The sequence below is a fragment of the Macaca thibetana genome, chromosome 7 (assembly GCF_024542745.1).
Source record: "Macaca thibetana thibetana isolate TM-01 chromosome 7, ASM2454274v1, whole genome shotgun sequence".
NCBI lineage: Eukaryota > Metazoa > Chordata > Mammalia > Primates > Cercopithecidae > Macaca > Macaca thibetana.
In genome coordinates this window covers 11,148,663-11,164,278 of record NC_065584.1, presented here as the reverse complement: position 1 = coordinate 11,164,278, position 15,616 = coordinate 11,148,663, and the positions used below count along the sequence as shown (strand labels likewise).

Genomic DNA, 15,616 nt, shown 5'->3' with positions numbered 1-15,616 from the left:
CAGAACTTTCTTTCCAATCCCTTTATTTTCTGGATGATACGGGTGAGAGAGACAGATTGAGCAACTTGCTCAGCAACTGCCTGTGAGCAGCGCAGTTGGATCAGAACCCAAGTCTTCTGACTCCACTGGCTGTCCCCCATACAGTATGTGTTAGTAAAAGCCATCACGTTAACTTTGTGTTTATATGAAAACTGATTTTAAAAGAGGGAAATAATAACAAAGGAAACATACATTAGTTGGTATAATAGAATTAGCAGAATATCTGGCCCGGGCGTGGTGGCTCACACCTCTACTTTGGGAGGCTGAGGTGGGTGGATCACCTGAGGTCAGAAGTTTGAGACCAGCCTGGCCAACATGGTGAAACCGTCTCTACTAAAAATACAAAAATTAACTGGGTATGGTGGCACACGCCTGTAATCCCAACTACTCGGGAGGCTGAGGCAGGTGAATTGCTTGAACCCGGGAGGTGGAGGTTGCAGTGAGCCAAGATTGCCCCTGCACTCCAGCCTGATGGACAGAGTGAGATTCAGTGTCCAAAAAAAAAAAAAAAAATCTCCTTTTCTAACCTATCGATATATATAAAATTATCTAGAAGCCATCTCCCTTGTAACTATGGCAAGCTCATTTCATGAAAGAAACAGGTAAGTTATAATATTTCATTGTTAACATGACTGGTTGAATAACTTTCAAAGTATTTACCTGCTTAACTGCATATCAACAAGGAATGCAGAGATAAACTAAAAATTTGAATCAGATGAATTTTAGAATAGTTGAACTAGTAAGTCATTTGAAAGAATGCTGAAGTATATTTTCTAAGTTTTGCACTGATCTTGCATGAATACTTTTACATTTAAACTGACACTACTTTCTTGTTGATTTAAAAAAAAGCAAAAAAATGCCGGGCCTGGTGGCTCACACCTGTAATCCCAACACTTTGGGATGCTGAGGCAGATGGATCACGAGGTCAGGAGTTCAAGACCAGCCTGGCCAACATGGTGAAACCCCCCCTTCTCTACTCAAAATAGAAAAATTAGCCGGGTGTGGTGGCACATGCCTATAATCCCAGCTACTCAGGAGGCTGAGGCAGGAGAATGGCTTGAACCCAGGAGGCAGAGTTTGTGGTGAGCCAAGGTCGCCACTGCACTCCAGCCTAAAGGATAGAGCAAGACTCCGTCTCAAAAAAATAAAAAATAAATTTGCTATGAGCAAACTGTTCCCAAATTGAGTTGGCAAAACCTCAAAGTGTTAGTTTTTCAAAACAAGTTTTAATGAGACTTGCATGCATAAAAAAGAAAACGGGGTGGGGACAGAAAAACGAAATATAAAGGCTCCCATCTGTAGAAGTGTGCCTTAGCCTTGCAGGAAAAAAAAAAAGCAATAGTTTCTCACCTTTGGAGACCACTTCAGAAAATGCTTCACATGTGTCTTATTTAATCCTAACAGCCTTGTTAGGCTAGTGGTATCACTACTATTTCACAGGCAATTTGACAGCCTAGGGAAGTTAAAAGATTGGTCCCAGCCTCCCACAAATGACTGGAGAGCTGAAACTCAAAGCCAAGTCTCCTAAGTGACTAAAAGCCCAACGCCTCCAAGCTGTCTAGAGATCGTGGGCCACCTCCGTTTTTTGAAACAACCAGTATTTAAAAAAAAAAAAAAAAAAAAAAAGCCAGGTGAGGTGCCTCACACCTGTAAACCACAGCACTTTGAGAGGCCGAGGCGGGCGGATCACTTGAGGCCATAAGTTCAAGACCAGCGTGGCCAACATGCTGAAAATCTCTCTACTAAAAATAGAAAAATTAGCCGGGCATGGTGGTAGGCGCCTGTAATCCCAGCTACTCCGGAGGCTGAGGCCAGGAGAATCGCTTGAACCCGGAAGGCGAGTTTGCAGTGAACTGATATTATGCCATTGCACTCCAGGTTGGGTGATAGAGTGAGACTCCGTCTCAAAAAAAAAAAATGAGAAATTAAAAGAAGAAGACTGGTGCCGTGGCTCATGCCTGTAATACCAGCACTTTGGGAGGACCAGGCAGGAGAATCTCTTGAGCCCTGGAGTTAGAGACCAGCCTGCGCAACATAGTGAGACCCTGTCTCTATTAAAAACAATAAAATAAAAAGAACGAGAAGAAACCAGGCACATACAATTGCTGCAAGTGTTAAATATTTGCATTTGACGAGTTAATTAATGCTTAAGGCATGAAAACAGTTCAACATGATCAGGCTATTCCAAGGGAACTGCGGGATGTATTCTTAGTCCACTACAACCTTTATGGTCCAGCGATCACCGAGTTGAATGTTATCTTTTAATTTGTGGATTTATCTCAGCAACTGCATGTATAATCTCGTCTGGAACGGTCAAGTCTAAATTTCGTCCCTTGGTAAGTGTGAGCGAATCCTGGGCACCCACGGCCTCCGGTCGCTCCCAGCCAACACCAGGGGTTTTCCTGGAACTTGCGTCTGGAAACATCCCCCAAGGGAGCTGAGCCCGCGGACCAAGCCGCAACTGCCCACGGCGGGACCACGCTAGCGTCGCTCGGGCGTTCCGGAGCCCGAAACTCCATGGCAACAGCTTTTCTTCGCAGCTGAGGCTTACGTCCCGTCACCAAGGCTAGAGCACCCCGTGGGAGCGCGCTCAGAAACTCCCACGCGTCGGGGAGAGGCCTAGGCTGTGGGGCATTCCCTCTTCTTCAGAATCCTCATTATTTTTAGTCATCGGGTCAGCGGACACTGGGATATGATTCCAGACTTTACCAACAACGGAGATAAAAAGGCACAGCAATCACATGGCCCCCTGGGACAGACGCCCAGGGAGACTCCGAAAGAAACCGTGCACTGCCCAAGGGCTCCCAGTGGGCAGCAAGCCAGGGTGAGACCCGGGCTGCACGCGCGGCGCCGCGGAGAGCACTCGCCGGGACATCCGCCTGGCGCCCAGCGGCCTAGAGAGCGCGCAACTGCGAACCCGAGCCCCGCATCGCCCAGAGCGCTCCGCCCAGCCCCCCGGCACGACACGCCCCGCCCTGCCCGGCACGCCCCGCCCAGCCCCCCGGCACGACACGCCCAGCCCTGCCCGGCACGCCCCTCCCAGCCCCTAGGCACGACACGCCCCGCACTACCCAGCTCGCCCCACCCAGCGACCGGCGCAACACGCCCCGCCCCGCCTGGCACGCCCTGATTAGCGCCGGGCACGACACGCGCTGCCCCGCCTGGCACGCCCCGCCCAGCGCCCGGCTCTCCCTGCTTCGCCCACGACACGCCCCTCCCAGCTCGGCAAGCGTGCCCGGCGCCCAGGCCCCGCCCCCAGAGAGAGAACCTGCCCCGCCTCCCCGCCCCGGGCCCCGCCTCCTTGGCAAGCGGAGTGACGCTTTCACCTTAGCAACCGGCGCGGCTCCCACCATGGCTGAAGAAGAGGAAACTGCTGCTCCCACGGAGAAAGTTATCCGGATCCAGAGGGTGTTTATAAACCTGCTGGACTCCTATAGCAGCGGAAACATCGGGAAGGTGAGCGGCGGCGGCGGCCCAGAGCCTCAAGCCAGCTCTCAGCTCCCAGCCCTCGGGCCCCGGTCCGCAAACCCAGCGAGGGTCTGCGCCCCAGGGCGCTGTCGGGGCCTTTCTTCAGGGAGGGTCCCGCGTCCTGGGCACCACCAATGCCCCTTGGACGCCAGTCTGCACCCAGGCTGGACAAGGGATCCTACGTGGAAGCCCAGGTGTCTGGACATCACTGGTCCATCCCCTGTTCCTCCTTTTAATGAGGGGAAACGGAGGCTAACAGGGAGGAAGGGACTTGCCCAAGATCACATAGAGTGTTGAGGCCAGAACCTGGACAGAGAGTCCAGGTCTCTTGCCTCCTACTAGGTTCGCTTTCTACCCCTCCATCGATTTTGCAGCGGGCAGCTAAACGAGAAAATAAATCAAAAAAAAAAATTTTTTTTTGAGACGGAGTCTACCTCTGTCACCCAGGGTGGAGTGCAGTGGCCCGATCTCGGCTCACAGCAAGCTCCGTCTCCCGGGTTCACGCCATTCTCCTGCCTCAGCCTCCCGAGTAGCTGGGACTACAGGCGCCCACCACGACGCCCGGCTAATTTTTTTTTTTGTATTTTTAGTAGAGACGGGTTTCACCGTGTTAGCCACGATGGTCTCCATCTCCTGACCTCGTGATCCGCCCGTCTCGGCCTCCCAAAGTGCTGGGATTACAGGCATGAGTATATCAAATTTTTATATTGCCCATGAAGCGTTTTTCATTCATCCATCCCTTCAATATATGGTTTTTGAGCATCTATTATTGACCAGACACTGTTTGGGTCCCTGAGTTCCATTAAGTTTCTCACCTTTCTCTGTCTTTATCCCTGGAAAATGAAGATATTCAAAAAAAGGGCTCTGAGGCCCTTCGTGCTAATATGACCAGTTGTCAAAAGAAAGCCATGATTTTATCATTCTCCGTGGGTAGGACCCATCGATCTTAATTCTGTACTCTAGAGCTACAGAGAAATCTAACCTCACCATGAACAGACTTCTCTGAGGCTAATGACTGCACTTTCGAACGGGACAAATCTGTTTAAAATAGGATGAGGCTACAGTATGTGCCATCTGTATTAGTTTTCTAGGGCTGTGGTAACCAGTTGCCACAAACTGGGTGACTTTATAAAACAGAATTTATTCTTTCACAGTTCTTGAGGGCAGAAGTCCAAGATCAAGGTGTCAGCAGGGTTGGTTTCTACTGGAAGCTCCAGGGGAATAACTGTTGCTTGCCCCTCTCCTAGCTTCTGGTAGTTGCCAATAATTCTTGGCACCCCTTGGCTAGTACACTCCAATCTCTGCCACCTTCTTCACATGGTGTTCTCTCCCCTGTGTCTCTGCATCAAAACTTCCCTCTTCTTCTAAGGACACCAGTTGTTGGATTAGGACTTACCCTATCCAATATGGCTTCATCTTAACTTGATTACATCTGCAAAGACCCTATTTCCAAATAAGGCCACATTCACAGGTTCTAAGAGGACAGGAATTTGGTGGGGGTAGACACTATTCAACCCTGTATACCTTCTAAAATGCATCCATCAAAAAACAGAGATTTAGGGTGGGGCGTGGTGTAATTCTAGCACTTTGGGAGGCCGAGGTGGGTGGTTCACCTGAGGTCAGGAATTCGAGACCAGCCTGGCCAACATAGTGAAACGCTGTCTCTACCAAAAATACAAAAATTAGCTGGGCATGGTGGTGAGCACCTATAATCCCAGCTGCTCGGGAGGCTGAGGCAGGAAAATCACTTGAACCCACGGGGCAGAGGTTGCAGTGAGCCGAGATTGCATCACTTCACTCCAGCCTGGGCAAAAGAGCGAAACTCCATCTCAAAAAAACACAAAAAAAAACAAAAACCAGAGATTAAGGAATATAATTTAGGTGTGTGTGTATATATACCTATATATATATGGCATATAATTATACAAGATTATATATATATGTATATTACATATGACCTATATCTACCAGAAGGGACTCTAAACACATGATACATCTTCCAAATTATCAGAAAAGGTAGGAAAGAAGAAGCAAAGACACAAACAAAACTGTAACAAAATATTTTTAAAGAAAGGAAGCATTACCACACAGGTGTAGTATAATCTTATTTGTGTTTTTCAAAAAAAAAATACAGACATAGAGAAGACAGATGATTTATCTGTACACAGAAAATACACAGAAAATGTCCCTGAGGTCAGGAGTTCGAGACCAGCCTGATCAACATGATGAAACCCTGTCTCTACCAGAAATATAAAAATTAGCTGGGCGTGGTGACAGGCACCTGTAATCCAGCTACTCAGGAGGCTGAGGCAGGAGAATCGCTTGAACCCGGGAGGTGCAGGTTGCAGTGAGCCAAGATTGCGCCACTGCACTCCAGCCTGGGCGACAGAGTGAAACTCCATCTCAAAAAACAAAAAGGTGACATTTAATCTAACATACACAGGATAAGGCTCAAGCCAGAGAAAATAGTTCTCAGAGGACACAGCAAAGGCACAGGTTCCAAAGTAGGGATAGGGTTGGCGGGTTTTGTGTGCACAGTGGCTAGGGGGCAGTGCACCAGGTTTCCTGGGCCCACTTCTTCATTAGGTGCAGCAAGTACTGTGCCCAGGGCCCATGAGACTTTTAGGGGCCCACAAAAAGTGTGTTAATTTCTTTTAAAATCAGAAGGAAACAAATCTTACAGTCAATGAATGTGTTTGTCTCTACAGCATGCAATTGAGAAATATAATGTTTAATTTTTTTTTTTTTTTTTTTTTTTAATGGAGGAGAGGGCCCACGGAGTCCAGAATGTGGCCCAGTCAGCTCCTAAGCAGGGATGCATTCATGGTCTGTGCTCCATAGAAATGTATTACATAGATTAGTGGAGCAGAGGCTAGCACAGACATGGATGGCCTTGGTCGGGAGTTTCATTTATACTCTAAATTCAGTGGGAAGCCTTGAACAACGCAGGGGCTAGGGGTTTTGCTTTTCAAAAAGATACAGATATAGGACGCAGTGGCTCACGCCTGTAATCCCAGCACTTTGGGAGGCCAAGGCATGTGAATCACTTGAGGGCAGGAGTTCGAGACCAGCCTGGCCAACATGGCAAAATCCCATCTCTACTAAAAATACAAAAATTAGCCAGATGTGGTGGCTTGTGCCTGTAATCTCAGCTACTCCAGGGGCCGAGGCAGGAGAATCACTTGAACCTGGGAGGCAGAGTTTGCAGTGAGCCGAGATCGCACCACTGCACTCCAGCCTGGGCGACAGAGTAAAAATCTGCCAAAAAAAAAAAAAGATACAGATATAGAGAAGATAGTTGAAAATCTGCACATAACTCTTATTTATTTATGTATGTTTAGAGACATGGGTCTCATTAACGTTGCCCAGGCTGAGTACCCGGGCGCAAGTGATCTTCCCACCTCAGTGTCCTGAGTAGCTGGGACTGCAGGCTGTGTACAACGTTTGACTCCCCGGAACTAAACTACTAATAACCTATTGTTAACAGGACCCCTTACCAATAACATAAACAGTCAACACGTATTTTGTACACATAAAATATATTGCGTTCGGCCGGGCGTGGTGGCTCACGCCTGTAATCCCAGCACTTTGGGAGGCCGAGGTGGGCGGATCACAAGGTCAGGAGATCGAGGCCATGGTGAAACCCCGTCTCTACTAAAAATAGAAAAAATTAGCCGGGCGCAGGGGCGGGCGCCTGTAGTCCCAGCTACTCGGGAGGCTGAGGCAGGAGAATGGCGTGAACCTGGGAGGCGGAGCTTGCAGTGAGCCGAGATTGCGCCACTGCACTCCAGCCTGGGCGACAGAGCAAGACTCCGTCTCAAAAAAAAAAAAAAAAAAAAAAAAAAAAATATAAATATATATATATATATTGCGTTCTTACGATAAAGTAAGCTAGAGGAAAGAAAATGTTTGTAAGAAAATCATAAAGAAGACAAATATATTTACTATTCATTAAACAGAAGTGGGTTGCCCTAAAGGTCTTCATCCTTTTTGTGTTTATGTTGCATAGGCTGAGGCAGAGGATGAAGAGGAGGGGCTGGTCTCAGGGGTAGCAGAGGTGGAAGAAAATAAGTGGACAAGTGTACCTACAAAGTTCAAACCTGTGTGGCTTAAGGGTCACCTGTATAAAAAAGGGAGGGGACATGAACATGGTTGAGATTAGGAATGAAGGAGAATCTAGGCATGGTGGCACACGCCTACCTTCCCAGCTGCTCAGGAGGCAGAGTGGGGAGGATCGCTTGAGCGCAATTTGAGGCTGCAGTGAGCTGTGATTGCATCACTGCATTTCAGCCTGGGAGGTATACATAGGGCTGAGTAAAACCTTGCCTCAAAAAAAAAAAAAAAAAAAAAAAAGAATGAGGGAAGGGAATTTATCTCCTTCCTTAATCCCCTTTGATTTTGATTTTTTTTTTTTTTTTTTTTTTTTTTGAGATGGAGTCTCGCTTTGTCGCCAGGCTAGAGTACAGTAGCACAATCTTGGCTCACTGCAACCTCCACCTCCTGGGTTCAGGCGATTCTCCTGCCTCAGCCTCCTGAGTAGCTGGGATTACAGGCATGTGCCACCATGCCCAGCTAATTTTTGTATTTTTAGTAGAGACGGGGTTTCACCATGTTGGCCAGGCTGGTCTCGATCTCCTGACCTCGTGATCTGCCTGCCTTGGTCTCTCAAAGATCTTGATTATTTTTTATAACAATATTTTTATAATGAAACTTCTTTTAGTATACAGAGATCTTTTTCTAGCAATCCCCCTGCCTTGGTCTCCCAAAATGCTGGGATTATAGGCATGAGCCACCACGCTCTGTACAGAGATCTTTTTCAAAAGCTTTGCAATAACAGAATTTTCTAGTTGGTCCTTAATTAATCAGGGCCTTTCTCAAATTCCAGGTAATTACTGATCATCTCCTCCAAGGGACATGGGAGTGGGAATATAAGGAATATGAGAGAAATGGAAGCTGTGTCTCGTCGTTAGGCTTACAGCCCAGTTGAGCAATGCCACCCTAGCCCCATCTCTTTTTGCTGTGCATCAATTTCCTCAACTGTGAAAGGGGATAATACAATTGAATATGTATGTTTGAGAGATAAATGAAATGAAAACATACATAATTTACTTGGGAGAAATATATTCCAATAGGAGGTTGAAGCTGGCAATCTTGCATGCTAACCTGGACTGTTTTCTATCAAAATAAATGAGGTGGGACTTTCTGTTTATTTGGTTTTATAATTTTTTATTCCCAAGGTATGGTAATTCCATCATTATTTATATATGCTTAATAGATAAAATAAAATGATTGTGGACATATATAAGTAGTTATTGACATATAAACAAATGAAACTCTTCACCACCACGGAGGCCACTTCTAAGGATAGCTTTTGGAAAACAGGAAGAGAAACTTTGCCAACTTCTGTCTATTTCATTATTCCATACTGCAGCCACTGGCCACATGTAGCCATTGAACACTTATGTGTTCAATGTGGTTAGTCCACACCAGCCTGGGCAACAACAGCAGTACCCCATTTCTACAAAAATAAATATAAAAATAAAAAATTAGCCAGGCGTGGTGGCACACACCTGTAGTCCCAGCTACTCGGGAGGCTGAGGCAGGAGGATTGGTTGAGGCCGGGAGTTTGAGGTTGCATTGAGCTATGCTCGCACCACTGCACTCCAGCCTGAGCAGCAGAACGAGACTCTGTCTCAAAAAAAGAAATGTGACTAGTCCACATGGAGATGTACTGTCAGTGTAAACTGCAGATTGAATTTCAGATAAAAAAATAAAATATCTCAATAATTTTTATATTGATTACATATTAAGTTGATAATATTTTGGATATATTGCATTAAATACCACAGCATTTCATTTTTTTTTAAAGGCAGAGTCAACTTGCTCTGTTGCCCAGGCTGGAGTGCAGTGGCACAATCTCGGCTCACTGCAAGTGAGCAGTTCTCCCAGGTTCAAGCAAGTCTCCTGTCTCAGCCTCCTCAGTAGCTGGGACTACAGGTGTGCGGCGCCACACCTGGCTAATTTTTGTATTTTTAGTAGAGATGAGTTTTCACTATGTTGGCCAGGCTGGTCTCGAACTCCTGACCTCATGTGATCCACCTGCCTCAGCCTCCCAAAGTGCTGGGATTACAGGCATGAGCCACTGCGCCCGACCTCAGAGCATTTAAATTAATTTTACCCTTTGTTTTCACTTTTTAAAATGTTGCTTCTAGAAAATTCAAAACTACGTAAGTGCCTGTAGTCCCAGCTACTCAGGAGGCTGAGGCAGGAGGACCCCAGGAGTTTGAAACCAACCTAGGCAACATAGCAAGACCACATCTTTAAAAATAAATAAAATAAAATAACCTATGTGGCTCCTATTACATTTCTACATTTCTGTTGGACAACACAAATGTCATCCCTGTGACCCAGCTCTGCCTGTTGCTAGAGGAGTGCAGTATCCAGAAACAAGTTAATGAAGCTCTCTGACCCTGAGTCCCTCACCTGTAAAATGGGGAATTATAACAGTACCCACTCCTCCAGGAATTCAATCAACTTAAATGAAATGACAGTGTGCAAAGCATCTGCTTTGCCTTGCTGGTGCCCAGCAAGCACTCAGGAAAGGTAAGTTTCTAGAATCGTCATTCACTGGCTCCCTGACTCTAATTTGTTCTTACAACATTTGGGAAATTTCTGTTTCCTTGCAGTTTCTATCTAACTGTGTAGTTGGGGCTTCACTTGAAGAAATTACAGAGGAAGAGGAAGAGGAAGATGAAAATAAGTCAACTACGCTGGAAGCTTCCTCAACCAAAGTGAAGGAAGGCACATTCCAGATTGTGGGCACGCTGTCCAAGCCTGCCAGCCCGCGGCCTGACTTTGCGGTGGAGACGTACTCTGTAAGTCCCGGAGGCTCTGGCCAGGAGTAGACAGAGGGAAGAGTCGCCTTCGGCTCCAACGCCTTGACAACTTGTTTTACCGTTTGTCTCCCCTCCCCTCTCTTCCACAGACATGGCCAGGTTGAGGGAATGGCTTTCTGCTGTGATGGAGATTTACCTCATTGACCCCACTTTCAATTTTGGGCCAAAGCAAAGAGTTTAAATTAGATAGTGTGGGAAAGGATGGATCTAATTTGGACTTTCAGACTCATACAATTCTTCTCTCCAGCATATTCTGCCCAGGATTATCCAAGATGAGTCTGTGCCATGATGGGTGCTGTCTGTGAAGGAGAAATAGGCCGGGTGCAGCTCACGCCTGTAATCCCAGCACTTTGGGAGGCTGAGAAGGGAGGATCACTTAAGGCCAGGGGTTCGAGACCAGCCTGGGCGACATGGCAAGCTCCTGTCTCTATTTTATATTTATGAAAATAATTTTTTTAAGAGAACCATCCTTTGGTAATGCGCCACTCAGGAATAATATACCATTGCTGTCTCCGGAAACAGTGCTGTCTCCACAAAACAAATTCAACACAGTCCTAGTCCTGAGACATTTAAATGTCTGAGAAGGAGTGGCCCCTTCTTCTCCCGGGCCATCTCCTCCCTTACCCTGCCTGCTACTCTCTGGCCTACCATACAGCTTTCCACATGCTGTACCCTGCAGCAGCCTTCTCTCTCTCTTTTTTTTTTTTTAACCCAACCCACCTTATTCATCCTTCAAGACTTGTGTCACTTCCTCCAGGAAGCTGTTCATGATTCCTACTTCTCTCTCACTCCCAGTTTGGATTCTGAGCTCTTTTTTGAGCTCCCATATCATCCTTTATCTGCCTAGATCATAATGGTTTTCACACTCATTGTTATCACCTGTCTATCGTGGGGTCCATGGACATTGACTGTCAGCTCCTTGAGGATGGAGACCCTGACTTGTTTATCCCCGTGTTTATCCATGTATCTGTGGCACCTAACACAGCCACTGCCACAAAGTGGCCTTAATAAACACTAGTGGAATGGACAGATGCATCCCCTCCAGACATCTTTAGGACCTTCCCATTCACCCCCTTCCTCTGTCTTCTGGGTATTCTTTCTCATTCACCTCCCTTCTCTCTCTTCTTGCCACTGGCTTCTTCCTCTACACCTACACATATGCTCAAATCATTCCTACGGTAAAAAGCACTTAACTTGACCTCCCTGCTGGCCACCAGCCTCTTTCTCTGCCCCTGGCCCCTGCCACCACTGAACTTCAGGAGACCACCCGCATTTGCAGGCCTCACCCATTCACCCCCACCATTCACTGGTCTATCCAATGCTGGCCGGCCCTGCCCACAACACTTCACAGGAGGTGCCCTGGCCAATGTCACCAGCAGTCCCCTGAGTCCTGAGGGCTTAGCTCACCTGGCTTCACAGCAGCAGCCTGGCTTCCGGAGAGAAACTCGCCTTCCCTTCTTGTGCCTCGGCTCTGCACTGACTAAGTGCCCAAGCCCTTCTTCCCAGCTGCTTTCTCTGGCTCCTTTTCCTCTTTTTACCCTTTAAAAGCAGTTTTCCCCAGAGCTCCCTCCCTTCCTACAAAGGTGACCTTCCTAAATTTTATCCAGCCCTATAGCTTCAGCTCCCCATATAGCTAATGCTTTTCTCACCTGTCTGTAGCCTCCAAATCCAGCTGCCTCCTAGACCAGTCTCCAGTTGTCCTGCAGGCATTGCTAAATCAACATATCCAAAATCATATTTATTAGACCCCCCACAAAAACACTCTTTTTTTTTTTTTTTTTTTTGAGATGGAGTCTGGCTCTGTTGCCCAGCCTGGAGTGCAGTGGCACGATCTTGGCTTACTGCAACCTTCGCCTCCTGGGTTCAAGCTATTCTCCTGCCTCAGCCTCCCGAGTAGCTGGGACTACAGGCGCGCGCCACCACACCCGGCTAATTTTTTGTATTTTTAGTAGAGACATGGTTTCACTATGTTGTCCAGGCTGGTCTTGAACTTCTGATCTTAGGTGATCTGCCCACCTTGACCTCCCAAAGTGCTGGGATTACAGGCATGAGCCACTGCGCCCAGCCCAAAACCACTCTTTGTGTGACTTTTTACTCTGGTTTGTATTAAAGACCTTGCTATCTCTATCAGTTGGGGCTGTCTTGGACTGCATGTCATAGAAAACAGAGGTGACCCAAACTGCCTTAATAAATAAGGAAATTCATCAGCTTATGTAGCTGGTGGCCCAGAAGTGGAACCAGCTTCAGAGCTGATCCACAGGCTCCAGCTCCTCTTCCTGCCCCTTCCTGGGCTTTGCCCTCCTTGAGGGATGACTTTATCTTCAGGCTGGCAGCAAGGCTGCAACAGTCCAGGGCCTTAGTTCATCATACACAGTGACACTCTGGCAAAGCAAACTTCCAGAAAGTCTCAAAAAAAGGAAGATGGACATTGCCAGCAGTCCCTGGCAAGCATCTCTTTGAGTCTCACTGTCGTGAATGGAGTCATTGTCCCTTTCCTGAGACAGGCACTTACCCTTAGATCAATTAGGCTCATCCTTTAAGCCAGAAGAGGGAGTTAATTTCCCGCAGGCTGAGGAGTATCTGAAGCAAAATTGGGGTTCTGTTGGAGAAAAGGAAGAGCTAACAGAAGTTTGTAGACAACAACAGTGTCTTTTATCCCATTCATCGTGCACTTGCCTTCCATCAAAGCTGAACCCCTCGGAGAGCTGTGGGCTCTTCGCTTGCCCTTGACCCTGAATCCTATTGGACATGGGGTCCTCAGCACATCTCTTTGTCAGGTGTCCAGTCTGCCCCTCCTTTCCATTCTCATAGCCATGTGCATTAGTTCCGATCTCCAGCATCTCTCACTACTCACCTGAATTTGATTCTGCAAATGTTTCCTGTGTACCCTGAGGATCCACAGATGAGCGTGGAGCTCACGGCTTGGCAGGGACTCTGTGACAGTAAATGTGGGCACAGAGCATCACCCAAAGCTCTCTGAAAGGCGCACCTAAGGAGTTCTCAGTCTTATCTAGAAAGACAGGCAAATGAAGCTTCAAATAGCTCCATGCCAAGCAGATCGAGGCCTCCTATGCTCTGATCTTGAGATCCTGGAGCCTCCATTAGCACAGAGTCCTGCAGATGGCCATCCCTTGGAAGGTTGGGATCTACTGGAGGTGGTAGGGCTGAGGCTGGTCTTCCATGGTTGAGTGGAGCTTGCCAGACAGGTAAGGGAGGAAGGAAACACCAAGCCGGGGGGAATGCCTGGGAAAGTATGTGGTGGCTGTGGCAGAGAAAGAGCATGGGCTATGGGGAGCCACGGAGAAGACACAAAGGTGGCAGAAAAGGTGAGGGAGGGTGCTCGTTTCAGCGGCACACATGCTGAAATTGGAACGATACAGAGAAGACCAGCAAAAATAAAGAAAAGAAAAGAAAAGGTGAGGGAGAGGTGAGAATGGAAACCGTTGGCCTGGTCCAGGTTATGAAAGGTGCCTCTACCTGGCTCAACAGGCCACCTACTATTCCCTGAGCATTCCGGGCTTTGCCAGGTGAGCTCGTATTCATCCTTCCAGCCCAACTCAAGTATCTTCTCCTATGAGACATAATCATGTTTTTCTCTTAGTCCATCGAACCTCAAATGTGCCTCTATCTATGACAGCCCTTTCCACATTTGGGGCTAGCTGTGCAGGTTGCACACTGTGCAAGAGTCCCTGGCTAAGGGAGTGAGTAGGGGCTGAAGAGCAGCCTGTTATGTTGGCTGTCCTGGGCCCCTTCTTATAATTTTTTTACCAAGCAGGTCACCTTTTTTCTCATTTGTACAAGGGCTTCATATGTGCTTGGTTGGGTCCTTGTCTACATTAGACCACAATTATTTGGTATAAATCTTCTCAAGAAAGCACATACACACACACGCGCACACACACACACACACAATGCTCCTTAGTATCAGCAGCTATATATTATGCATTTTTGCCTTTTTTACTACAGTCAAAAGCAGGGCCCACAAATGTTTGTTGAGTGAACAAATGAATGCACAAAAATAGTCACTCCACATTGGGTGAAGACAACCATTCTCTTGAAAATGTGGCTGTTTCGTCTTAAATAGATCCAACCATAATTTGACGCGTGTGCATGTTTTTCTATGGACACCACTCACACCTGCTTTTACAAGCTGGAAACATAGATGCTGTAGCTCCTTTCTCTGGGACCACATCTAGAATACACATCTTTGAGTCCTTGTATTCTCCCAGTGTTTTCTTCTTTTCTTTCATGTGTTATTTCTGAATCTTGATCCATCCTAGGTGTACTGGGAAGGTAGTGTCCTTTCGCACTGTCATGCTACTGGTAAAGTAAAAATGGATGTTTTGTTCAGGATTGCCAGTGGCTCTCCTCTTGCACATTCAGTCCAGAGAAGGAATTGAATGGCTGGTGGTATGGGTTGAGTTGTTTCTCCCACACCCTGAAGAGATATATTGAAATCCTAACCCTCAGTATTTCTGAATATGGCCATATTTGGAGATAGGGTGTTTGCAGAGGACATCCAATTAAATGGAGGTCATCAGCCAGGAATGGTAACTCACGCCTGTAATCCCAGTACTTTGGGAGGCCGAGCGGGCAGATGACCCAAGGTCAGGAGTTCAAGATCAACATGGCCAACATTGTGAAACCCTGTCTCTACTAAAAATACAAAAATAGTGGGTGCCTGTAATCCCAGCTACTCGGGAGGCTGAGGCAGGGAGAATTGCTTGAATCCAGGAGGTGGAGGTTGCAGTAAGCTAAGATTGTGCCACTGCACTCCAGCCTGGGCGACAGAGCGAGAGTCTGTCTCAAATAAATAAATTAATTAAATAAATAAATGGAGGTCATGTAAGTGGGCTTATCATCCAGTATGACCAGTGAGCTTATAAGAAGGGGAAATTTAGACACAGATGGCACACAGGTAGAACACCATGTGAATATCAAGGCGGAGATCAGGGTGATGCATGTACAAGATGAGGAAGAGATTGCCGGCAAACCAGCAGAAGCTAGGGGAGAGGCACGAGACAGACTCTCCCTCTCAGCCCTTAGAAGGAACCAACCCTACAACACCTTGATCCTGGATTTTTAGCTTCCAGAACAGTGAGACTTTGGTTGTTCAAGCCATGCAGTTTGTGGCAGTTTGATACAACAGCCCTAGAAAACTAATGCAGATTCATCCAAAAGGATCTAGGGAACAGGACTGGAGAAACTAGCAA

The 15,616-nt window shown here is 47.1% G+C and overlaps 1 protein-coding gene across 2 annotated transcripts in view; it reads left to right on the top strand.

The window, feature by feature from the left end:
* Nucleotides 1-3,328: 3,328 nt before the first annotated feature.
* AK7 (adenylate kinase 7) overlaps nt 3,329-15,616 on the top strand; it is a 101,362-nt gene continuing 89,074 nt past the window's right edge. For both annotated transcript variants that reach the window (XM_050799062.1, XM_050799061.1), the window contains exons 1-2: nt 3,329-3,495; nt 10,194-10,382. In XM_050799062.1, coding sequence (XP_050655019.1) covers nt 3,391-3,495; nt 10,194-10,382 — 294 coding nt within the window. In that variant the 5' untranslated portion in view covers nt 3,329-3,390. The remainder of the gene's footprint in view (nt 3,496-10,193; nt 10,383-15,616) is intronic.